The 26,208-nt window shown below is 37.8% G+C and overlaps 1 protein-coding gene across 1 annotated transcript; it reads right to left on the bottom strand.

Moving 5' to 3' along the window:
• Positions 1–4,498: 4,498 nt before the first annotated feature.
• On the bottom strand, positions 4,499–26,203 carry IFRD1 (interferon related developmental regulator 1). The gene is made up of 12 exons (XM_059396548.1): positions 26,113–26,203; positions 21,432–21,536; positions 21,201–21,285; positions 20,391–20,515; positions 18,541–18,698; positions 15,604–15,654; positions 15,318–15,496; positions 15,120–15,228; positions 11,923–12,057; positions 7,413–7,541; positions 6,888–6,983; positions 4,499–4,806 (listed from the first exon to the last, which is right to left on the bottom strand). The coding sequence occupies exons 1-12, from the start codon at positions 26,201–26,203 to the stop codon at positions 4,717–4,719; spliced, it is 1,353 nt and encodes a 450-aa protein (XP_059252531.1). The 3' UTR covers positions 4,499–4,716.
• Between the last annotated feature and the right edge of the window lie 5 nt (positions 26,204–26,208).

Raw genomic sequence — 26,208 nt, forward strand, 5'->3', positions numbered from 1 at the left:
AGAATCATAATGAGGTCGGCAGAGTAATAACATGCAAATTACTTACAAAAATGTGAGCTTTGACTGCTAGGCGGCCAGGAAAAAAAAAAAAAAAAAAAACTAATCAGAAGCAACTGCAACAAAACTTTACAAATTCTGTGGTTCTTTGTTTGCCTTCCTTCAGCGCACAGGTGTTCCTACAAGGCCCAGAAACCCCAGCTTGATGTCGGTCTATATTTAGTGTTCATTTAGCCAAGCAATGTAAGATGCCAAATACTTTTTTCAAAATGTCTGAGCTTTTTGTGAATATATTGCTGAAACCATGCTTTGAAAATAAAAAGCCACCATGCTTTGATTCAGTTGGTAACTGATGAGGTCCTTATTGGACCAAAGTTAAATGTCCTTATTTGGCTGGTGTGTGTGTGTAAGCAGACACATTTCTAGCGCCTCGGCCACGGTATGCGCCCATATATAAATGTCCACTAGCAGACTAGAGCTGCCATCCTGACAACTACCTCGCACAGGACTCCAGACCAGGCAGAGGATGGCAATCAGCAAAGACAGAACAAGGTTGTGATATTAACTAGGGGCATGGCACGTCAGAGAATCCCTAGGGCGTCCAGTCACTAGGAAACAGGATTGGGAGGGGGAGATTTTGTGGCTCCAGACCCACCGCAGGAGAGGGAAGCACTTTGTCTCATCCACCTCCCTGTCTACTGGAAAGCTTTATTCACTCTGAGTTTTTAGGCATCCTCCTTTCTCAGGAATGTCAGGCTTTCTCTTGTGTGGCTCCCTCACGAACACGCCAAGGAGCTTCTGCCCTCTGCTGTACATAAAAGGAGCTACAGTGAGTCCTGAGGTCCCTGTGAGTCCCATTTGAAGGCCACAGGGACAGACTCTCCCAGCGGGATGCGGAGGGCTGGGTACTAAAGGGATACCCACCTTCCACTGCCCCGTCTAAGACAGACATTATTTGTCCTTGAAACATTTTGTATGTCAGTGAGAAAATACTGGCTTCACAGAACTTCCTTTACAGTTTACATTCAGTACAGACCTCACCCTACTTTTAGGGGAAAGGAAAGCCATTTTCTTAGGCTTCATCTGTACCAGCGGACCAATTGATGCAGAAGACATAACTCATAACTGCCTTCTCAGAACTATATTGTACTTTAAAAACCTATGCCAAATTCCATGAAAAATGAAAATGTTTGCTGTTAATTATCAGCCTGTTTTTTAAATACTCCCCTAACAACCTGATCTGTCTTAAACCATCAAATCTTTGAAAAAATAATAGAATGGCCTCATTTTGAGCATTTACTGTTTTTCTCCTATAGTCTTACAAGCCTGTGAATTATCAATTCCCTCCAGGGATGAGGAAAATGGAGCCTAAGCAATTCCTTACACCAAAATCTGAGTAAAACCATTTTTTTTAAAAAGATTTTCTTGTTTTTGAGAGACAGAGATAGCAAGAAAGCATAAGTGGGAAGAGAGAGAGAAAGGCTCCCTGCTGAGCAGGGAGCCCGAAGCAGGACTCCATCCCAGGACCCTGGGACCATGACCTGAGCTGAAGGCAGACATTTAACCAACTGAGCCACCTAGGTGCCTCTGAATTTTTAAACCAGTGAAGGGGCTGTAAGTTTTTATAGCTTATGACCAATTGTCTCCCAATTCTGGAGAACTACATTAAGAGCAAAGCAAGAGGACACACCTCATTTTATCTATTACATACTTGAAAGAACACATTAGGAATAGTTCAAAGCCACAAGAAGAAAATGGGTATTCTCACCTGAATTGTTTAATCTGGGGGCATTTTTAAGTATTTGATTTTTATTTCAAGTAATTTATTCTATCTAGATTCAATTCCCAGAAAATTCAGTGGATGCCACTTGAGTCATGGAATGCTGGTTGTTCCAAAATTAATGCTTGAGCCTCAAAGAACTTAGTAAGCAGGGGCCATTTTAAATTCCTTTAAAACCAGCAAGATTAACGAAGAATCAAGGAATGAACTTGTCTGTCATATACCATTTTACTACTTTCAAGAAAACTCAAAGATTTGTATACACTGAATCCCCATTAATCCTTGTTGAGCAAACATCCATAAATTTCATGAAAATGTATCCACCTATAAACCTAAGAAGCAGATAAACACTCACTCATCTCTTCTTCCTCCTAAAACTCCAGCTAAAAGGCAGAATAGATATAAAGATTTCAAAACCACAAGAAAGAAAATTGGAAGAAACAATACTGAACAATATTTTAACAAATGTATTAAATATGCAAGAGACCGTGGTTGTTAGCCTGCCTTCACAGGCCTCCAGAGGACGATCACTGATGAATGAGGGAAACTGCAGAGTCCAGGCGGGCTCAATAATTGGCGGCAACACTAAGTATGAAGCTAAACACAAGCAGGTCATTTCATGAACATTGGAAAACTACATTATAGAAATCTCCCAGAAAGAAAAATAAATGAAAAATAAGGAATCCAGCAGCTTTAGTTATGTCATGGGGTTTGGAGACAAAGAAAAGTGTGTATGTGTGTATGTGTGTGCGTGCAGTTGGGATTTTTGGCTTGGGGAAGGTGTAGTGCAGGGCAGGGTCAAGAACCTACGAATTTTATTTTCCAGATTGCCAGGGGCCACCAAAGCACAGTATCACACAATTTTATAACACTAAAAAACCTCTAACAAAAAAAACAAAGAAATCAGAAATAAATACTGTGCATCACAACACTTTTAATTAGAATAGAGCAATGCCTTTGAAACTCTTGATCTACCTCAAGTCTTATATACCAATTCATACTACCTTTCAGACATGTAATACTCTCAAAGTAATCAACCTCCCATGCACCCATTCCTGAAGTTACTGAAGGAAGTGTTCCACTTCAACAATTAAGTAATCTAATAACCAAGACACAGGGTCCAGGAAATACAAACTCCAATCAGAGAGAAAAACAAATACCAGGATGATGAAGTCTCAGGAAACAGCTGTATACATGGGTAAGAAAGAATTTAGTTTACACTGAAACAAGTACACAGTAGAGCTTTGACCATGTCAAAAATAGATTTAAAGTTTTACCTATTTGGGACGGTTTTGGAAGAAGTAGTGATGTGTATGTAAAAGCAAGACAAAATGTTGAGAATGGAAACAGAAGCACAGCGAACTAGTTCGGGAATGAACACAGAAAAATATGGTCGCTGTAATACAATGATGCCAATTTAATGAAAAAATTCTGGGGGAATGAGAAAAAAGTAAAAAGGCAGAAAACTTCATCTATCAAATAGGATACTGTCAGATGTTTCTAAACATAGCAAATTAAAAAATAAGCAGTATAGGCCCCACTCAGAAATATGAAACCAAGGTGCTAGGAAAAACCTCAAGGCTGAAATGCCCCCTAAGAAATGGAAAAGGATGGTGCCAGGAGCTAACACTTTTCCTTACAATCCTTGCGGTACTATTAAGCTATGTATATAGATCGCTTTAGTAAAAATTCATTATTTAAAGATATGTATACATACAGGAAATTGAAAATTTAGGGGGGAAAACACTACTTGCAATCTCTTTTCCACAATTCTCAGCTACTTGGGAGCAGAAGGAGGTGACAGCATGCAAACTCAAATTCTGGATTCCAAGGTGGTCTTCCTCTGCACCGGATCTGAAGGATGGGCTGCACACTCAAAGCAACCAAGAGCATCCCCACAGGCCAGCCGAGTGCAGCCGAGGGGCCCCATCAGACCTCCCAGAGATGTGGAAAATGCAGGAGAGGAAGAACGCTAGTTTCGGAAGTACGCTCACTGATTTTGGTTCTTCTCTACACTGTACGTGCTTCCCCATCCCTCCTGCCTCTTACTACTGTTCTCTGCACTAATACCAAAGAAATCAGTAACTAAAATCCCAATGATATGCTACAATATTACTCTAATTTTCCCGGGGACACTGCTACTTTTTTTTTTTCATTTACTTTCATGTTGTCCAGATATACAGAGTAAGTTTTCTTCTCACTCTTTCCCTACTAGCTTGGTCATTTTGAACTCTACTTCAGACCCAGAAATGTTTCTTCTATTAGAAAAGAAGCACTTTTTTATGTGAAAAGATCTTTATTTCAAAATACAAGAATATAGCAAATAAAATGTGTTAGTACCCTCAGAGGTCAAGGTTAGCAGCCTTTCTGGCATATGCTAATTGTTCAGGAACTCCCATAGCTGGAATGAATAACCTTTAAGTACATCTGTAAGGTCTATTCTGTAAGGTATAAATTCTCTATGTTGATCCCAGTGACAAAATTAAATTAGGTTCCATTTAAAAATTAAAATATAGCAGCTTTTCCAGAAGAACTAGCTCCCAAAACTGTATCCAGAACTCACCTGTTTAACATCTTAACTTAAATACCATGTATATTTACAACATTATAATCAATATTTTTGGACAACCACAGTATAGGAAATTTAACCTTGGGTGATAATTTTCCTCATTATGAAATCAAATGAAATATCATATTTTTACTCTCCTCATAAACAGAAAATGACCAAACATTACACTTTATTTATGTTTATGTTTACAGAGAATATTCAGTAATCAGAACTCACCATTTGTAATACTGTACATTAAATTATAATATAACCCCTGCTACAAAAGCTATCTATGCTGACCCTAGATAAAAACTATCCCTAGTTTAAATACATTAGGAATTACCAAAGGGGAAAAAAAAATTTAGAAAGTGGTCTTCCAAATGCTAAAAAGCTAGAAGAATTCTCCAACATCTGCTCTCTTATCTCGACATTTGCTTCGAGCTTTTGTTCGAGCTTTGAAGGCTGCAGAGTTATACAGGTGCTGAAATGAAGGAAAGAAAAACACATGTGGATCACTAAAATTTAAGATACTCTGATAAAGGATGAATTAAAAATCACAAAGCAAAGAAATGAGCTAACTCAACCTTATCAATTTTAAAAGTTTATAAAGCACACACAAAGAACAAGGGGGAAAATTAACACATAATAGATGATATTTTGTATTAAGAAAAAGTATTATTCAAATATGTAAAATACCAAATTCTACCAAAAAGTTTTTAAAAAATGCATCATTTAATCTGATCAAAGAAAAAAACAATTCATGAATAAAGTGAACAAAATACCCAAAATATCCAATTAATTAAAATAGCAAGGAAAAAAAATTAGGCTCCATCTTAATGCCAATTAAACTAACAAATGTTTTAAATCCTAAAATTCAATGCTGTCAAATATGTAATGGCTATGTGCCTTCATTCATTGCTAGAAATAATTAAAAATGACAGAATAACTTTAGAAGGTAATTTGGCAGTACATATGGGAAAAGTCAGAATTGACTCTGTATTCCCATGTACAGATTTCTTCTGAGAAAAAAATTCAAAGGAGAAATATATGTAAAGATGCTAATATTAAAATACTCATCAATTATATGACCATAACAATGATTAACTATAGAGAGTCTATAGAAATATAATTAAACACTTCAGGGGCACCTGGGTGGCAGAGTTGGTTAAGCTCCAACTCTTGGTTTCGGCTCAGATCGTGATCTCAGGGTGGTGGGACTGAGCCCCACATTGGGTTCTGCGCTCAGCATGGAATCTGCTTGAGATTTTCTGCTCTGCCCCTCCCCCAAACCGCACACTTATGCATTCTCTCTCCCCAAATAAAATCTTTAAAAAGCATATTTATGTAAGAAATATATATATAAACATATATATGAGATAAACATATATATTTACAAACATATATATATATATGATTGAGCACTTCACACCCACTAGTATGGTTATAATTTAAAACAGAACAAAAACAAAAAAGCTAAAATAACAAGTGTTGAAAAGGATATAGAAGTTGAAATTATCATACACTGCTGGTAGGAATGTAAAATGGTTCAGGACCAACAGAAAATGGTTTGGCAGTTCCCTAAAAAATTAAACATATAACTACCATATGACCCAGCAACTCCATTCCTATACCTAAAAGAATTAAGAACAAGTGCTCTAATGAAAACTTACAAATGTTCATAGCAACATTATTCACAATGGCCAAAAAGTGTAAACAAGCTAAATGTCCATCAAAGGATGACTGGATAATCAATAATACTCCACACAATGGAGTATTATTCAGCCCAAAAAGGACCGAAGTACTGGTATGTGCTAGAACATGGATGACCCTTGGCAACATAATGCTGAATGAAAAAAACCACACAACAAGTCACATGTTATTTGAGTCTATTTATACAAAATATCCAGAATAGGTAAATGCAGACAGAAAGCAGACAAGTGGTTGCCAGTAGCTGTGGGGGGAGGGAAGGGGGAGGGAATGGGAATTGAATGCTTAAAGGTATAAGCTTCCTTCTGAGGAGATGAAAATATCCTGAAACTAGACAGATAGCTGTACAACATTGTGACTGTACTAAATGCCCTGAATTATACGACTGAAAACAGTTTGTTACGTGAATTTCACCTCCGTAAAAACATAAGAATAATTATAATTTAAGGATTTTTGAAAGGTTAAGTGAAATTATAAGTAATGTCACAAACTCTTTAAGCCTGTTTCCTTAATTTGCAAATGAATCTGGTACTTATTAAGTAGGTTTAGTTATCTGATACAAAAGAAGCACTATGTAATATTTATTCTTTCATAGAAGTTAACAGAATAAAGGAAAACAAAAAAGGAAAATTTCTTTATTAATGGGATTAAGAATAAAATTATTCAATACAACCCCTCTGGACTCTAACTGCAATGAAGTTTCTACAATTTTAATACAGCTGTTGTGTCTGAAACAGCATGAGGCACTCAAGGCCCACAGACTCCACTCAACACCTATCACCTGGTAGAATCGAAGCATCAGCTCTGCTTCTCTTCAATGCATTTGGTTCTGATGAGAACAAAAACAAAACCTACCCTTTCAAAACGAGAAATCTTCATCGTTTTAAGTGTTGCGGCATCAAGCATCACCGGGGGTCCAAGTTCAAATACATTACGAAGGAATTCATTTGACTTCAGTAAAATAGAAAAGGTAATAAAGCTCATTATTAAACATCAGCTCTTTTTTTATACAAAGTGAAATGATTAACAGAAGTAATGTGAAGCTTATAAATAAGAACACAGGTCACTTATTTTGTTTCTCTTTGTAAGACTAAATTGTTTCAAATGCCTTGAATCCAGTAAAGTTATGAGAAGAGCAACAGCGCTCTACAGAATTTATAGATGTTCCACCGGATTTATACAATACAAACGGAAGAGTTTCATACTTATTGAATTTTACTTTAAAATATAAATGTAAAATTAATTAATAAAATGTAGTTTTGTATCATGCTAAATGCATTCAGCATATCCTGCTAACTTCAAAAGCCCATTCAGTGAACTACATTCAAAACTGCTCCCTAATTTAAAAGCAAACACACAGAAAAGAAGTCACTCACTCACCTGCAAATGATACTGCATCCCTGATCCAAGAACTTCCTTAAAGGTGTCATAGGTATGTTTTTTGACCCAGCAATCAATATACATTCGTTCAGGGCCAAATTTAACAGTTTCTGCTGGAAAATCCCGTTCCTAGACAACAGAAGAACCAAAATTTTAAGAGAAATTAAGAGGACTTAAAGAGATCCTACATAAATACAATTTCTAAATAGACACATTTACGTGCTGAGGTAAGAAAACAATATGGTTTTAACTGATACTGCCATCCCTGAGATGTGAATAGACTAGAAATTACTATCCTAATAAGGGTGTAGAACTTAATCTAGTTGTCATAGACTTGGCACAACTGAGTTCAAATAAATCTTACTGGCAAACCACATTGTTGCGAATGTCTTTAAATTTCAGTAGCACTCAAGAAACCTCAGGAAACAAACTGAGGGTTGCTGGAGTTGGCAGAGTGGGAAGGATGGGGTGGCTGGGTGATGGCCATTGGGGAGGGTATGTGCTGTGGTGAGTGCTGATGAATCACAAACCTGTACCACTGAAACAAATAATGCATCATATGTTAATTTAAAAGAAAACTTGAAGGAAAAAAAGTTATCTCTACCGGTCTACAAATGGGAGGTGAAGTGGGGAGGGAAGAGGAAGTGGTATCAAAGATAAGATGCCCCCACACGCCAGTGGTGAAACCGAGGGGAAGCAGGGTCAAGAGAAGACAAACGGGGTTAACAGACCAACCAAAAAGAAGGGGACCAGCAACCAGGGGGCTCCAAGGGTTTAAGACCAGGCTTATTAAGAAAATGAGAGCAGGTACGCCTGGGTGGCTCGGTTGGTTAAGCATCTGCCTTCGGCTCAGGTCATGAATCCAGGGCCCTGGGATGGAGCCCCACATCGGGCTCCCTCTGCCTCTTGCCCCTACTTGTGCTCTCTGTCAAATAAATAAAATCTTAAGAAAAAAAAAAAAAAGAAAGAAAGAGAAAATGAGAAGGAATAGGTGAGTTTAAGACTTCAGAGATGGAATAATTTTGCCAGAAGACAATTTTATAAAGTATAACCCTGAGAGAGAATCAAGTGAATGAAAATAAAGGAAATGGAAGTAAAGATCATGAACAAATACAGGATAGGGTTTTCCAAATGCACAGAGGAGTCACACAGACTAGAGGCAAAACTTGGGGAGGAAAAACACTGGCCACTCCATTGTTTGATGAATCATGACTATGAAAGAGCAACCAGGAAGAGAACAGCGGGTCACCGGAGACAGGATAAAGAGACGGAACTTAATCACTCCAATTGTCTTCCCCACACCTACGTAGCCCCCTTCTTTCCCAGCAGACACAGCATATAACATGGAAGAACAGAATGCAAACTCCAGACTTACACAAGTATACTACTCATTGGCTTGTCATTTTGCCAAGTAATTTAACCCCTTTGGGTCTGTTCCTTTGCTTGTCAAGTGGGGCTTTCCTCCCCCTACCAGTTATTACAAGTGTTAAGACAAAGTCTGTGTTGTGAAGCACATACAGTAGCTGATCTGTTACAACAGCTCAAAAAACCCACAAGGGTTCTACTATTTCAGCCTTCCTTATTTCAGAAAACATGAGACACCAGGAAAGAACTCCCTCTAAACTCAACTGCATCCTTACCTACTCTTCTCCTAAATCTCTCTAGTTCAAGGCAAATCATACTGTTTACATCATACTCTCAACCTTTCATTTATATTTTAAAATGCTCCCTTCTCCATGGCTTTCTTCTCCCATAAAATGCATCCAGCATCTTAAACAAGACACAGTAACACACACTCCCACAGTCCAGTGGTCAACTCTCTTCCCCTTCCAATTACAGTCGTATTTTTAAAAAAAACAGTCAAGACACCCCATCTCCACTTCTTCACTTCCCATTCTCTTTTCAATCAATCCCCATTAAGCTTTCCTGCCATCATTCTACTGAAGCTGCACTTGTAAAGGTCACCCACCAATGACCTAACTGACAAATCCAATGGACACTTTGACTCTCTCTCACTTGCCCATCTGCAGTTCTTGGCCCTGATGAAAGATAGCACAGTGCAGTGAGTTCAAATTCCAGCTTTCCTACTTACTGTTCTTTATGTCTTTAGTAAACTCCTTTTTCCTTAAAAAGTTAATTCTGTTGCTTAAGTTATAAAGGAATTAAAATAAGAAAACTGTATGTCAAGGTACCTAACCTATTAAATGCTTGCTAACTTGAGAAACACATGGTCTTAAAAGAAAGACTCCTGAATGAAAAGAAATGACAGGCAGCAATAACTATGCCTAAAATGGAGAATTCTCCTCTATAGCAGTTTAACAACCTCCATCCATCCAGGAAGCAGGGTCCTTCAGAGAAAACTGGCTTCCAGTAAAAGCAAAGAAACCGCAACACTCAACAAGGCTGGAAGGCCAGACCTTTCTTTGGTGGGTACACTGAAGCAGAACTGGAGCACAGCAAAGCCGGTCAAAGGGAATGGGAGGAAGAGAAATCCTGAGATGGAGAGGAGAGGGTGTTTAAGGTCTGGGAGGGAGAGCACCACAGGTCAGAATTATGAGGCAAAGAAATGGCTTTTACTTTTTGTACTGCTGGGCAAGAGTGACGGGCACACAAAAGACCTGTTAAGGCTGCTTAAAGATTTTACTTATTTATTTGAGAGAGAGAGAGAGAGAGAGAGAGAGCACACGCACGAGCAAATTGAGGGGTAGAGGGAGAAGCAGGCTTCCGCCAAGCGGGGAGACCAATGAGGGGCTCAATCCAAGAACCCTGGGATCATGACCTGAGCCAAAGGCAGATGCTTTACTGACTGATCCACCCAGGTGAGTAGGTTGCAGTCATTCAAGAAAATGGCTCAATTTGAGGATACCACCACACTAAAATTTTAAGATCAAAAGGATCAATTGTTAATACAGATTTCTGCTCAAGTTCGGGATTTTACTCTGTGTTTTAGATTATAAAAACCAGAGTAAATATAAACTACTATTCTAATTAGAGTTAGCATTAACAAAATGTTCAGGTCCCAGAAGACCTCTATACCTATACCCTAGGTTTTACTTAGATTAAAATGAAGAAAGTAGGGAACCTGGGTGGCTCAGTGGGTTAAGCCTCTGCCTTCAGCTCAGGTCATGATCCTAGGGTCCTGGGATCGAGCCCCACGTCGGGCTCTCTGCTCAGCAGGGAGCCTGCTTCCCCAACCCCCACCTCTCTCTGCCTGCCTCTCTGCCTACTTGTGATCTTTCTCTCTCTCTCTGTCAAATAAATAAACAAAATCTTTATTTAAAATAAATAAATAATAAAATAAAATGAAGAAAGTAGTTCTTAAGTAGCCTATGTATGAGAATCATTGCAACATTTCAAAACTGGACCTGAATGGGGTCTTAGCATCTTTATTTTTTTAATTCCCATTCTAAGTTTTCATATACATGTCAGGCTGATGACTCTTTGGTGACATACTAATTCTTAAATGAACTGCCCTATCAGATAGCAAGTATCTGAGATATTTATTCTTATATCCAAGAAATCATTCTTATCTAGCTAAGAAAAAGAAAAACAAAAAAACAAAACAAATACTTTGGTATTATCCACAGTAAAACTGCTTTTATCCTGCAGTTCCTTTTAACCATGCATTCTATCCAAATCCCTGAAAGTTTCTAAATCAATTTATTTGCCAGACAGATTAAAACAGGTTAGAAGACTATAGAAGATACTCAAGCATCAGATGATTTTAAACCCTTATTTAAAGGCTGGATTTCATCATTTCTTAGCCTTTTGGCTAAGACCTAGTGTAAAGGCTGGATTTCGTTATTTCCGTTTTTAGCACTCAGGTTTCCCAGACAAAGATCTCTGTTTAAAGTACTGAAGGGTAGGCAATAATTTACCATTCACAAAAAATACCATACTAAATATCTATGTGCACCTTTGCTTAAATGATGGCAAGTACAACAAAGTGAAACACACTTTAACTATGAAATTGTCATATTTTTTAACCTAAAAAAAAAAGTACCTTTATGCATCAGAACTAAATTTTCTTTTGTTTAAAAAAAAAAAAGTCATCTCTCTGTATGTAGTTAAAAACCTTGCTTAAACGGAGGAAACCATTTTGCCCAAAACTGAAGTTCAATAAAAAAATGACCCACAACTGTCCAGTTTAGCCTAAACCAATCTCATCTCAAAACAAATAGCACATGCCTGGCTGGCTCAGTTGGTGGAGCATACAACTCTTAATCTCGGGGTTATGAGTTCAAGCCCCATGGTGGGTGCATCGAATCTACTTTAAAAAAAAAAAAAAAAGTAGGAAGGAGCGGCACCTGGGTGGCTCAGTGGTTAAGCTCAGGTCATGATCCCCGGATCCTGTGATCAAGCCCCAAATCAGGCTCCCTGTTCAGTGAGGAGCCTGCTTCTCCCTCTCCCACTCCCCCTGCTTGTGTTCCCTCTCTCGCTGTGTCTCTGTCAAATATTTTATAAATAAATAAGTAAATGAAAGTAGCCATTATAGCATTAAAAGACCTACCTCCACTGCCCTCAGGATGTCTCTGAACACCGACCGCTGCTTTCTCTTGTCCACTTTGGCACGGTGCTTGTTTCCATCCGTAGCCAAAGCCCTAAGCATCTGGGTCAAAGAGTCCATGTCTTCGTAAAAGAAGTCCTGGTCAGGAAAAACAATTTTGTTTAGTTCATTATTGGGTCTTCCCCCCAACCTTTCCTAGTGCTAAAAGAGAACACTCTACTTTGGAAAATACCCAGCAGGGGTAAAAACAGCACCACAAATCTCCGAGCTCTTTAGAGATCTTGGCGCACAGGAATACATTAATGCATTTATAATATCATGCAGAAGTTTTAATCCAGAAATGCTGACTACAAGATGATATACTACCACTAAACAATTAACATTCCCCCTCCAAGTATATCCAGATACATTCAATAAATATTTAGTGCGCTCCTACCATACTCAAGACATTCCTAGGATTTCAAAGTAGTTCAGTGAAACTGAATACCCCAAATACCAACATAGCTTCTATCCTTTGGCTCTTCAGTCCCCAAAGCACACAACCCCGGAATTCCAAATATTCTTATTCCAAAAGTACAAACTATCAGTAATGCCTAAAGCACCTAACTTCTAATATACTGGCCATATTTCAAAAATGCAATACAATTTAAATCTGGTGCACAACTTAAGTAATTAAATTACTCAAGCTAAGAAGATATTTTAATCCCTTTTGAAGGGAAGCCACAAAATGTATTACTGTTTGCTATTACCTTGATATGACTCCCCTCCAGCACAAAATTATCCAGCCCAGTAATATATCAACAGTGTAGAGATTGAGAAATCCCACTATAATTGACCTCTGCCATGAGTAAAACTCAATCTAGTTTACAGTCTGAGTCAATGAGTTCAATACAGTATTAACTTGGAAAAATTAAATACTAATATTATAGGGAAACATATCCATAACATGTTGGGGCATTAAAAAGAAAGTAAATTTAAGACATTAAAAAAGTCCATAAATAGCTTCCAAAAGCCAATTTACTAGAGTTTAGGGTAACTCTACAGTAAAACTATACACCCAGGGACAAATGAGCTCTTGGAGATACAAATAAACACCTCAACTCCTATCAGTAATAAAAAGAAAACAGCATAATCATTATCACAGAAGGGTATGTGTGTGCGTGTGTTGTGTCTGTCTGTCTGCCTTGTTCTTGCAGCACTTCCCATGTCAGGTTAGGTGAGGACAAAAAAGGAAGAACTGGGGAAGATCTGTCTAGAATATATTTTGGTACAGTTTCCTGAGTCAGCACATTATGTGGCTCCCAAGACCTGTAACTCTGCCCAGTAAACAGTCTTTGTTTTATTATAGGTTATCCCAGAGAGCCCCTAAAAGGCCACTACCAAAAGATCACCACCAGGAGGGGGACGTAATCCTCACTTTAATGAACAGTTACTGTAATAGCTACCACTTACACTGTATCTATGTTCTCAACAACCCCATGAGGTAGTTACTACTTTATTCTCCATTTTAAAGATACTGATACCGAGACATAGAGAAGTCACCCAACATTATCCAACTAATAAGGGTGGAAAAGAGATTTGAACCTAGGAGCGTAGTGTAGAGTGCACTCTTACCCATTTGGTTGTAGAGCAAACATGCATAATAAACCACAGAGAGCTCTCACAAACAATTCCTAATTCTTCATGTCAACTTATAATTATGTTAGCAAAAGGCTCTGAATATTTCAATGCCATGTATTTGCTTCCAAAACCCTAATTTAAATCAGCCTATATATTCATCAACACATGGTTTAATTTTTTGAACACTCCTTAACTACCCCCACCAAAACCACACACTCACTCCTTTCAAAAAGCTTACTTAACAAAAATAGCAAACAAAACACTAGGTTCTGTTCTGTAACCAAGGTCACTTCTGTCCTTAAACAAATAGTTACCCAAACTTGTTCAATTTTATCTGAGTTCTCCGAGCTCTCTCATATGATTTATTATACCCACAGAATATAAGCTACGTGGGCAACAATAAAAGTGTATTTACAAATTTTTTTAAAAATTCAACATGTATAACTTGAACTGCCTTATTACTTTACTTTTAAAATACACTTTAAAGGAAAAAGAAAAAGAAATTACCATTTCTGGCCTGCAGAAGAACAGAAGATTAAAAAAGTGGGACATCTGGCTTCTATGCCTTGAGGTTAGGGAGGCATTAACTAGCGCAATAAAATTAAATTGATTGCTAAACTTGAGGCCAATTTCTCACATAAGTAGATTCATTCGCTACTGAAAGCCTTAATAACTTCTTTTCATTCCCACCCTGCTATCCTTCAAAGAAAAAGAGAGAGGCCGGGGTAAGCCTAAAAAAGACACTTCCCAGATATTTTTAAACACGGGACTAGAATGGAATTATTCATTGTTAAATAACATATTGAATTCCTGGAAAGGTTTCATTCCAGAAATATAATCTTTGTTCTTACATTAAAAAGCAGCTAATAAGTAAGCCAAGGTTCACAAGAGAGGATACAAACCAGGGTGACCAAATGTTCCAGTTAGCTTGAGAGGAAAGGTTTCCTGGAACACAGAACTTTCAGTGCTAACCCCGCAACAGAACAGGCGAACCGGTAAAGTTGGTCAGCTATCACAAACTCAAATATTTTTGAGAGCCAAATCGAGGTAATAAACATCCATGGACGGACAATAGGTAGGGAACTGCAAAGCACATAATGCCCAGTCTAAAGGGTGATGTTTGCGTTCAGCTTTGGCTTAGAGAGGTTAAACAACAGTGACTAAACTCATTAGATCTCAAACCTATGTCACCTAAGTATGTCATCCATTTGTCTGACATTTATTATAAAGCACTCATGCCTGAATCACCTTAATATGCCCTGTGTCTGAGACATCCAAGCAGAGCCACACAGACTGTCATAGACAACTCTCTCCACAAGTAACAGTGTCCCTAAACTTGAGTTCTACAGACAACAAGAGTTACGTGTAATAAACTACACTTAAATGTTGCTCTACCAACCCCTACCGGTTTATACTCTTAAAATTTTTATACCACCACTGCCAAGAAGCAGAGCAATCAGTCACTTGATTCTCAAGCTGGCCATACTCCAAAGTTATCATCCAATTCTTAATTATGAATATAATGGTAGAATAATGGTCCTTGAGACACAATCTTTTCCCTCTGTTCGTCAGACACTTACACTCTCCATCCCTCTGGCCAATTCAAACATAAGTGCCAACGATTCACCAGCAGCTATTCTCATGTTGACATCATCAGAAGAGAGGAGGCTTGGAAGTTTATGGAAATGCCTAAAAAACAGTTAGTCATTACTGTGTGAACATAACCAATCATATCAATAAATGCTGTTTTTATAAAATATGAAACTAAGAGTACATACATCTCAAGCTTTTTCTTCACTTCACTGATTGGGCATATAGTCAATAATAATGTCCATGCGAGAAGAGTGCTGATATGAAGCATTGTATTAGGGGTGCTGCAAATAACATTAGTGTCTTTGTCTTTGAGATAGGACTTGGTGAAGATACTTTCCAAACATTCCAGAGTTGAATACAGCTCCTAATGCATCAGAACATGAAGTAAGGTAACCACTTTAAATTTGAAATATGCAAGTATATTAATTAATTAAATTTGAAATGTGCAAGAGTAAAGGGTGTTCTACTTACAGTAATGTCTTCTGTAGCAATAAAACAGCAAACACCAAAGCAAGTTGCACACTAAAAAGAAAAAAATAGACATTAATGTTGGTAATTTTCTTATTATTTCCGTATTTTCCTGCTTTTAAAATTCAGTGTGAAGATTTTCTCAATTACATGATGACACTGCTCCCAAGCACAGAATAAAAAGAGAGGGGTGCCTGGGTGGCTCATGGGTTAAGTGTCTGCCGGGGGCCTAGCATAGAGAGTCTGCTTCTGCCTCTCCCCCTGCACAGCCCCCTCTCTGCTCATACTCTCCCTCGCTCTCAAATAAATAAAAATCTTTTTCAAAAAAAGAATATGAAGAGATAAGGAATACAAGATCAAGAGTTAACGGAAGTGGATTTTAGCCCAAGCTCTGCTACCAAATCAACAATGTGACTTTAGGAAAGTTACTCAATCTCTCCTGGGTCTTCCTTCTTTAATCCAGCAGATCCTTTTTAAACTTCCAACTCCAACTCAAAGACAGAGATGAAGTTTGCACATTGGAGATAAAGAAGCCTACTCTTCTTAAAAAGCCTTTAAACACAAAGTTTGTTATAAGCTTTTAAGCATTTAAAACCATTTATATTCATTCATCTCTTTTTATACTCTACTATGAAAACTTCTAAAAGAAATCAGTTTCCAAGAAATAGCAGAAATCTAAAATTTAATTAACTATCCTCAAACTTGCCACCTCAAAAGGGGTCTCATTCATTCAAATTCCACTTTTTTCTGCCTATGTTGAAAACCAGTCAGGAATCCTATAATTCCCTTTTGTTAGGGAAAAAAAGAGGTTAGACAAATGATGACATTACAGGACTACCATGGTTTAAGTTACCTAATAAAATGGAGCTCAGAATACAAAATTTATATACAATCTGCTTGCAACTTTACGGGAACCATTAGTTTTCAGAACACTGCTCTAAACAAATAAATCATAGGAAAACAACTTATAATTTGTGAGATTTCTGTATTCTCCATTTCCCTTTTTGCTAATTTTCACTAAAATCCTCTCATGTTGTTCTAAGTGGCACTAAAGCGTGAAGTCTTTAAGTCACCATTCATACAGCCAAGTTCCTGGTATCATGAGGACATTTGCAGATTCATCTGCTCGGTGTCACTATTTTATTTTCATTATTTCAGCCTCGTAAAACTGGATATCGCTAAAATTAAAAAGTAGTCGAGGCATTATTCTCGATAACAGAAACTTTGTGGGTTTTTTTGTTTTTTTTTTTTAAAGATTTTATTTTTGTATTTATTTGACAGGCAGAGATCTCAAGTAGGCAGAGAGGCAGGCAGAGAGAAAGGAGGAAGCAGGTTCCCTGCTGAGCAGAGAGACCGATACGGGACTCGATCCCAGGACCCTGAGATCATGACCTGAGCCGAAGGCAGAGGCTTTAACCCACTGTGCCACCCAGGCACCCCGATAACAGAAACTTTGAATCTGTAATCCCTCATCCTAAACAAGCAGCAGAGGCAAAGCCACATCTCTCCTTTTGATGCCTCTAAGAGAGAAAAGATAGCTTAAAAACTAGAACTGCCTTCATTCCTTCTGCTAATATGAGGATTGCCAAGTACTTTTTTAAATTCACAGCAAGCATCAAACATATTATTTTTAAAATGACAACGAACACACATGCAAGGAAAATTAAGGGTTTACTACAAGTATCCACGCAACAGTGTTTTCTGTCAAACATTTCAAAAATACCCCTATAGTCCTGCATGATTTAAAAGCTTCATGAAAACCCAAAAAAGGGGGATAAAAATATAAACAACAAAAGCTTAATTAGCTATTTTTGGGACTATGAACTGCTAGAGGGCAAGAGATTCCTATGAAGTCACCAAAATTCTACTTTTTTTTGCCTCTGGGGAAACAGCTTAACTATTCCCAGCCTCCATATAGTTTGTAAACCAAGGAACCAGCCACTAAAGTGATGCATTCTGGCCTGAGCACCTGTCTTTTTTCTTTCCCCACCTTGCCGCCATAGTTGCCATAAGGAGGACCTAAAGGTAGGACACAGAGTTGTGGATGGACACCCAGGGACTCTGCCAACTTACACAGTGATATGAGCAAGAAATAAATTTTTATTAAGTCCCTAAGATTTCAGGGTTTATCTGATAGAAAGATCAATGTCATCTAAATGTAATACTAAATAGTCAGTAATACTAAAGAGAAAGCTAATGTGAAAAGTCACTATTAAAACTATTAGAAAGCCTCGAAGCTGAACTGGTTTCTTGTTAAAAAAAAAAAAAAAAAAAGCTTAACAATCAAATCTACTAAGATTAAATTCTTAAGACCCCTTATGATTCAAATCCACTTTCCAAACCCACAAAGATGCTTCTGATAATTACCTGAGCACTCCAAAAGCAAACAAACAAAATCCACAATCTAAAGTCAACTGTCATGAGTAATGAGTATCGAATAATCAGAGAATGAAACATGGTCTTTCAAACCCCATGACATGACTAGAGTATCTCACAAGTTACAGATTCCTACGAAATAAAGCTTTCAGCTTTTTCATAAGGACTTCTAGGCCACAACAGCCAAGGTTTTTTAAAAATACCTATTACATTTCTTAGAATAAAAAATGACCACCCAATAAGCACTTTCTATATCATTTAAGTTACAACAAAAATTATTCTTCAATCATCCTGAAGAACTCAAAATAGTATTTCCTATCAGCTTATGACCTTTGATTTCAAAGACATCGAGATGTGTTCTATCTGGGATGTTCTATGGTATCTCAGAAAATTTAAGGAAACAATTGTCAATACCATTAAGTCTGCTCAAAGTAAAAGATAAATGCAAATAAAATGTTAATTAAAAACCTATTATTTTAAAAATGTAACCTTCCTAGACCATTCATCAGAGTATCTGGATGTCATGCCTGGACAGACTTATAAAGTAAAAAATCATATACTTACAGTTTGCCTAGCCTGGATACTAGCTGTTCCATCACAAATTATTTTCTTTAAGACTGGTCCAAGAGTTTTTAAAACCTCTTCACTTTCAATTCCAGGGCCCAACTGAACACAAAGAACAGATGCTAATGCTGCAGCCGCACGCTGCTCATCACTCTTACCTAGGAAAAAAGCAAAGGTACAACCATGAAAAATTGTTCTGAGAGAACTTATTAAGACAGCAATTTCCCACATTTGTACAATTCACCAAAATATTATTTACCGTTCATACAACCCCATAATATGCTACATGAGCTGCAAACCTAGTGACCTCAAACTCTAGAAACCAACCTCACCCTACAACCACCACTTATTAGCCAAATAAATGACTTACAACTCTTATTCTCAAAACGTATTTCTTCAGCAGTGAAATGGAGATTAACACCTGTCTTAAGGGAGCACTGTAACAATTCAGCAAAATGACGTGTTTCAAGCTGACCTGATCTTCGAGATCTTTCATGTACTCATAGAACAGTGCTCAGGTAGACTCTGAATTAGTTTCTCAACCATTTCAGATGGATGCAGCCCATGAAGTAAACTAAACCTTCAAGGTTTCTCCTTCCCCAATTTTTTTTAAAACAAGTAAGGGATTAAAAATAAAGGATTCTTGGGGCGCCTGGGTGGTTCTGCTCGATAAACATCCAACCCTTGATTTCATTTCAGCTCATGATCTCAGGGTACTGAGATCCAGCCCCGCATCCAGCTCCACAATCAGAGGGGAGTCTGCTTGCCCCTCCCCATTCTGCTTACATATGCATGCTCTTTCAAATAAAATCTTTAGAAAGAAAGAAAGAATTCTTTAAAACCATACGAAAACTGCAGATACCAAATTATTACCTGACAAATTAAAAATCTATTAAAAAAGCAGATTGGAACGGAATTTTTAAAGGTCATCTAACCCAACTACCATTAATAGGAAACAGTCTCAAAAAAGTTGGCTCTGCTATCAACTATACCACTAAGAAGTTATATAACCTTAGACCAATCTCACATTTCCTAGACCTTTATTCTGTACAATGAGAGAGATGGAATGGTTGGCATTCTATTGCAAAGCTTTCACCTGAGGTAAAATGAGAAATACAAGAAGATAAAGGTAATAAGCTCATTCCATTTAAAAAGAGCAGGTGTGCTTCCCACATTTCTGGTGCTAGAAATATTTTGTTAATAAAGACCTAACCATAGGTCTTTATGATAAGGTCATTATTCTCATAATGTTCTTACTTGACAAAATAATTAAGCTGGCAGCCCCAGACCCTTGTAATTTTAGTGGTTCCTAAAAGTGAAGTTTGTTAATATTAGACTTAATCTTCAAGGTCTCTCTTCATTTTTAAAAGTTCTATGATTATAATATGACTTCCAGAATCTCCATTACAAAGTTCTAGAATTTAAACATTTCAAGGGATATCCTGAAAATGATGTCATCCACAGGTATGACTGAGGTTTTTAGTAAGTGCAAGGGAAAATGAGCTATGTGATTATAATACTTTTTAAGTTAGGAAAATGAAGTAGGATGGCTTTTTTAATACCTTTGTTAAAATCTGACACAAGCTTTCAAGATTTTCTTATACATGAAAATGGCAATCACCTGTTCCAATATAAACAAGGATGACAATCCATCACAATCCTAGTTTCAAGCTGTTTTTACATAAACAAAAACAAGTCTCATTCTGAATTGAATAAGCATAGTGTATTCCTTGACAACCGTAAAGTTAAGAGTGAGCCAATCTTCCATTTCCATTAATAAATATTACTGCAAAGAAGGTGGCAAATTCCTTTTTAGTTCTGTGCCTCTGACTCAAAAATAAGTATATTACCTTTTTTCAGGCAGCGTTCAATGCTGTCAGTCAAAGTCATTCTTCTTTCCAGAATAAATTCATAAAGCATTTTTGAAGCCAGTGCATTTTTAATGCCTTCAAGAGCTGCCTGCCTTGTCTTCGCACTATTTAAAACAAATCAGAAGATCAATTTGGTGTGTACCATAGGTCAACAATGACTTATAAAAACTACACTATTTCCCTCTCCATTTCTCTTTATACATTTGTAGATTCTTTCTTTCTATAGAATTGTTATCAAGCTCTTAACCATTTTTCAGTGTAATAAGGTGAATCCACAATTCACCTCTTTACACAGAAGACATATTCTCCCGTATTACATATTTAAGCAAACTCACAATTTTTTGATACTGCAAAAGTCTGGACTTCGCATTTGCATCGTTAGGGCTCTTTACTTCTGTTTAAGTCAGCTCTAGAACTACTATGAAATAAGAAAATTTAGCTTTGCTATTTTTCACATCTGCAATAAAATTAGTGGGCAAGAGGCTTAAAGCAAAGTTTAGCTGTTCTTTCCAGCTGAAGAGTAACTTTTAGTCCAACAAACCCATTTCAATTGCAAACAAATACAGTTATATGCTATTTATTATGCTAGAATAATGACTAATCTAAGACAATCTAAATTCTAGTGGCATGTTCCAATCTGTTAAAAGTCCAAAGGAATAAGAAACACTTAAAGATCGAAAGTAAACAAATCAAGCTTTAGAAAAGTATACTGCTAAATCACAGAACTGCATATAATATACATAGTGGCTGATCAGAATCACACAGAACAAAGTTTCCAGTATCTCCTACCTTTTATCCAGGGTCAAATCAATGAATCCCTTCAATTTGTACTCTAAATCTTCTTGAGTTCCTTCCTCATCAAGGACTTCTGGTCCTAAGGAATAATATAAACTTACCAATGTTAATTTAAGTAGGAAAAAAGCAGACAGAAAACAGCAATAGTGTGCCTTAGCTATAAGAATTCTTCTACCTAAAACATCTTTTTATCTAAAGTTGCAAATTTAAATTTAAAACTCATACCATCTTCAGCAAAACTGGAAGGATCGCTGTAACCACTGCAATGGCTCATGGTTTCAATCGATGCATCCTCATCACTAAAAGGTTGAACATTCCGATGCTGGCCACCTAGTAGGCAAAAGAGGGTGGAAGTAGATGACTGTGTTGCCATATGCTCAAAAAGCTCACTTGGGAATTTTTAAATCTACTTAGGAGAATTTTGGTAATGAAAATCCAACCTTATTTAAAAGGGATGATTATGCTACAAATAAACATACTTAAATATTCTAAAAAAAGTCAATTCCCCTGTTTTTCAGACTACTGTTTTACAATATACATCAACTTCAGAAATGTATCAAAAACTGGTATTATGGTTGAAAAAGTATTTCCAAAACATGACTTCGTTAAAGACAATAAAAATATATCCAGAAATAGAGTATGAAACAATAGGTCATAAGAGTAAGTATATTGTTCAAGGAGAATGACTGAGCCTAGTAAACATAAACATGGTAAATGGATTAATTTTTAAGCTATACACCTTGTGTGAAGAAATAAGACATTAAGAGATGGTAGTTTTAAAGATAGCTTGAATTAAGCAAGGGGGGGGGGGACACCTGAGTGGTTCAGTCAATTAAACATCCAACTCAGGTCATGATCTCAGGAGCCCCATATGGGGCTCTGGATGCTGGGGTCAGCACAGTCTTCAGTCCTCTTGAGACTCTCTCTCCCTCTGCCCCGCCCCCTGCACATACATACACAAACACACACATGCAGTCTCTCTCTCTCAAACAAATAAATAAATAACATCTTTATTTAAAAAGGTGGGGGGGGGACCCCTGGGTGGCTCAGTCGGTTAGGCGGCTGTCTTCGGCTCGGGTCATGATCCCAGTCTTCTGGGATCGAGTCCCATCTTGGGATCCTTGCACGGCTGGGAGCCTGCTTCTCCCTCCGCCTCTGCCTGCCACTCTGCCTGCCTGTGTGCTCTCTCTCTCTGACAAATAAATAAAAATAAAATCTTTAAAAAAATAAAAATAAAAATAAAAAATAAATTAAAAGGTGGGGGAAGGAATAAAACAGAAATTTTGGTTTTTGATATAGTAGAAAAGCCTGTTAGATGATTCACTTTTAAAAGAAAGGTTAACATATCCAACAGTTTAAAAACATCAGGGCTGTTACTAAAAAATAAAATCTTTTTTTTAAAGATTTTATTTTTTGAGTAATCTCTACACTCAACTTGGAGCTTGAATTGACAACTCCAAGATAAAGAATCCTATGCTCCACCGACTGAGCCACCCAAGCATCCCAAAATATAATCTTTTTTTGTAACTAGAATCTTTCCTCAAATTAACTTAAAAAATAAATCCACGGTGCCTGGGTGGATCAGTGGATTAAGCCTCTGCCTTTGGCTCAGGTCCTGGAATCGAGCCCTGAACCGGGCTCTCTGCTCAGATACTTCCCCCTCTCTATCTCTGACTGCCTCTCTGCCTACTTGTGATCTGTCTGGCAAATAAATAAGTAAAATCTTCAAAAAAAATAAATTTAGTTATATTTTGTTTTGCAGGAATTTAATAATAAAGTACTGCTCTGTCATGAATTACATTCAGCACTGAGTTACAGTACGTACCAAAATCTGTCTCAAAAGTGACTTTGAGTCACCTGATTCACCTTTGAGTCCAAGTTCGCTTATCAGTAAAATTAAAGATTGTACCAAATATCACCAGGTGCCTCTGTTCAAGAAATTCATGTCACTTATTCCCTTAAAAAGCAGTGGTTTGTTTGTTGTTTGTTTGTTTTGTTTTTCCAATCCTCTGTGTTTAAGCTTCCTAAGTTTAGTATTTGGGGGGTATATTTTTAATGAAGTTTTTTTTTTTTTTAAAAATCAAAATACAACCTGGCTAATTTTTAAATCAACACAAGATGACAAGCAGCCTTCAAATTTGCTTGCTATTCCAAAGGAATAACTTTGCTAATAAAGGTAGGACGGCATAAAGAATAAGCTAAGAAGCCAGGATACCATAACATATTAATCAGAGTGCTTAGGGCAGGAATAAACAAATAAACCAAGACCTATAACATCATACTCTATTTCTGGATCTACCTTCATTGTCTTCCATGATTTGAAGTCATGGGAATAGTTTAGAGCCATCTGATTTCTACTAATACACATTCACAAGTCAATTCATATTTTTTACTTTTCATATTCAGTCTACTTCTAAACTGCCAAGAAGAGTACCCTTAAACACCTCTTACTCAACTCCTTTCCCTAAGTCTCAGTTTCCAACTCCAGGAAAGAGAAGTTAAACAAACAACAACAAATCAAGAAAAAGAACCCTGTATGAATGCCTGATATCTAGATCAAATTCACCCACTGTGTGATCCCAAGTAATATTAATTAGGTGGCACTCTAGACATAAAGTCCTTATATCTTCAGGGTTTACTAACAAGGTTTTGTTCTTTCATTTAAAAAAAAAAAATGCTCTCTTTAAATTAAGTGCAATGAAAAATAAGCATACTTGTCAATTTTATCAGCTTTCTAAAACCCTGCATAACTTAAAAGAGAAAGAATTTAAATGGAAAATCAATTAAAGTGATAAGAAACATGGTTATCTTTTTATTGTACATGTTAAGATCTCATTTGAATCCCATCTCTACTGGATGTCATTTTAAAAATACCAATAAGGTAAATGGCTTTTAAGTAAGTACAAGTTTGTGACAACATTCCATCCCTTCTACTCCGTTATTATTTATCCCTTTATTTAAAAAGTAATACATCCACATGGAATCAAATTAACGTATTAAAAAAGTAAATCCCACTGCATAACCCACTTACCAGAGGTAAGCACAGATAACAAGTACTAGTGTAAATTTCCAAAAATATTCAAAGCCTGTACAGTTTTATACACTCAACGAAGAATTCTTTTCCATTCGTTTGAATATGCTAAAATTCAGTGTTTAAGTTTACCTTTTCTACTGAAAATAAATTAAAAAAAAAAAGCAACAGCAATTAGGCTGATGAGAAATGAGCAAAGAGGAGAGGGGAAATTTGAAAAGTAATACCCCACCACCACCTGTGGTTATTCCTTAGCCCTAGGAAGAAAGGAAATTTCAGAGTTTCTGAGGGGATAAAGATTTGTTTGTGATTCGAGGAAGCCATGAGTAACATCCATTACAACTTTTAAAATGACTGCTTGCTGCTTCACCATCATCTGCTCCACCAACAAAAGGTAAAAACTTAAAGAAGAGTAAAATGAATAAGGACCTCCCAGACAATTCAAATTGACTTCAGAGGAGGAAAAGCTAAAATACAGAAAAGAATAGAGGTACCCTCTATTCACATTGACAATCAAATGCTACAACAAACTAATTTTGTATTTTACATCTTGATCAAGAACAAATTTCATGAGTATCGAGGGCATACAATAAAAATAAAGAGCAACATAAAAAGGGGGAAAACTGCAACTATAATAATTGATTTCTATTGTCAATTATTAAATGTTTACTACAGAACATAAGTTTTCATGCTGCTATAAATCCTACAGGAAAGCGTTTTAAACGCCAGTTTCGTATCATCTTTAACAAGGAAAATGGACTATTCATTAATGAACAGAGGCGTATCATTACGAGGGTCGATATTGTGTTGACAAATACATAATGGTTAGTACTAGTTCTGACGGGCTAAAGTCCGAGAATTCCAATGTTTAACTTCAAAATCTCGACCAAAAAATTACTAAATGAGATGATTTCATTAATACTCGATTTAAGTTTAGTGGTGTTTCATAAGACTTTCCTTTAAGTCCTTTTCCCCTAACCCTATAGTTAGTAGTAGAGAATCAGGAGTTCACTTTAGCACCCACCCATCCAGGAAAAGCTTCAACTTTGCAATGAGAACACAAAAAAAAATCTAAACTTTTGGCCAATTGCAACCTGAGTTCCCCACCACCTCACCCACCCCGGCCTCAGGGGACAGAACCTATAGAACGCTGCACAAAGGAGAACGCGGTTTCTGCCCCCCGGGAGAAGGTCGCTGGAGCACCCCCCGCAGACGAAGCGGGGGCGCGGGGTTTCTGGAGGTGCCAGTTTGTAATAGAAATGGACCCTAGGCTCGGACAGTGGCCCTGAGCCTCCACGCCTCCGCCCAGCCAGGTGGACACGCGGGCTGCCCAAGGCGGCAACGGGATGGGATGCCACACCGGCGCCTCCGCGTCACCCGGGCCGCAAAGCGCAAGGGCGGGCCTCGTGACGCAAGAGCCGGGCCAAACGCGCAGGACCTTTGGCATTCCCCAGAACTCCACGTTGGAGTCGGTGGGTCAAAGGCAACCACAGATAGAAAGACGCAAAGCCTCTCCCGGCCCCACCCTCCGTCAGAGTGAGCTCTGAGGAGCAAGCACCAGCTTCTGAGATTTCCTCTCCCGCCCAACAATCCGTCACCCCGGACCCGGATCCACTCTCAGGCCCTAGAACCTATTCGCGCCGCCCCTCCCCGTCCCCAAGGCCGGTGCCAAAGAGTTCGGTCCGCAAGCCAGATCCAAATCGCGCGAGGTACTGCCCCCACGGCACGCTGGGAATTGTAGTTCGCCAGTCAAGCAAAGAGCCCAGCCGACACATATGTCCAGAGGAATGGAACTACAAATCCCACGGCGCCCGAGGATGAGACTCGCAAGCCCGGCCGGCAACGGGGATGTCGGCGGCGGGGATACCCCCTTACCTGCTGTCGCCGCCGTCGCTGCAGCTGCCCCTGTGCCGCTGCCACCACTGCCACCGCGGTGGGGAGTGTTCCGCTTCTTATTCTTCGGCATCGTGG

Source organism: Mustela nigripes, chromosome 4, assembly GCF_022355385.1.
Source record: "Mustela nigripes isolate SB6536 chromosome 4, MUSNIG.SB6536, whole genome shotgun sequence".
Lineage (NCBI taxonomy): Eukaryota > Metazoa > Chordata > Mammalia > Carnivora > Mustelidae > Mustela > Mustela nigripes.

Bases quoted from the DNA above. Each gene is read 5' to 3' on its own strand.
- IFRD1 (XM_059396548.1), bottom strand. From the start codon at position 26,203: ATGCCGAAGAATAAGAAGCGGAACACTCCCCACCGCGGTGGCAGTGGT. The intron at 15,229-15,317 runs GTATGTACTCTT...ACTGTTTTTTAG, and splicing joins GTGAAGAAAAAGCTTGAGAT to GCATTTCCATAAACTTCCAA. The intron at 6,984-7,412 runs GTGAGTGAGTGA...ATTTTACTGAAG, and splicing joins GGATGCAGTATCATTTGCAG to TCAAATGAATTCCTTCGTAA.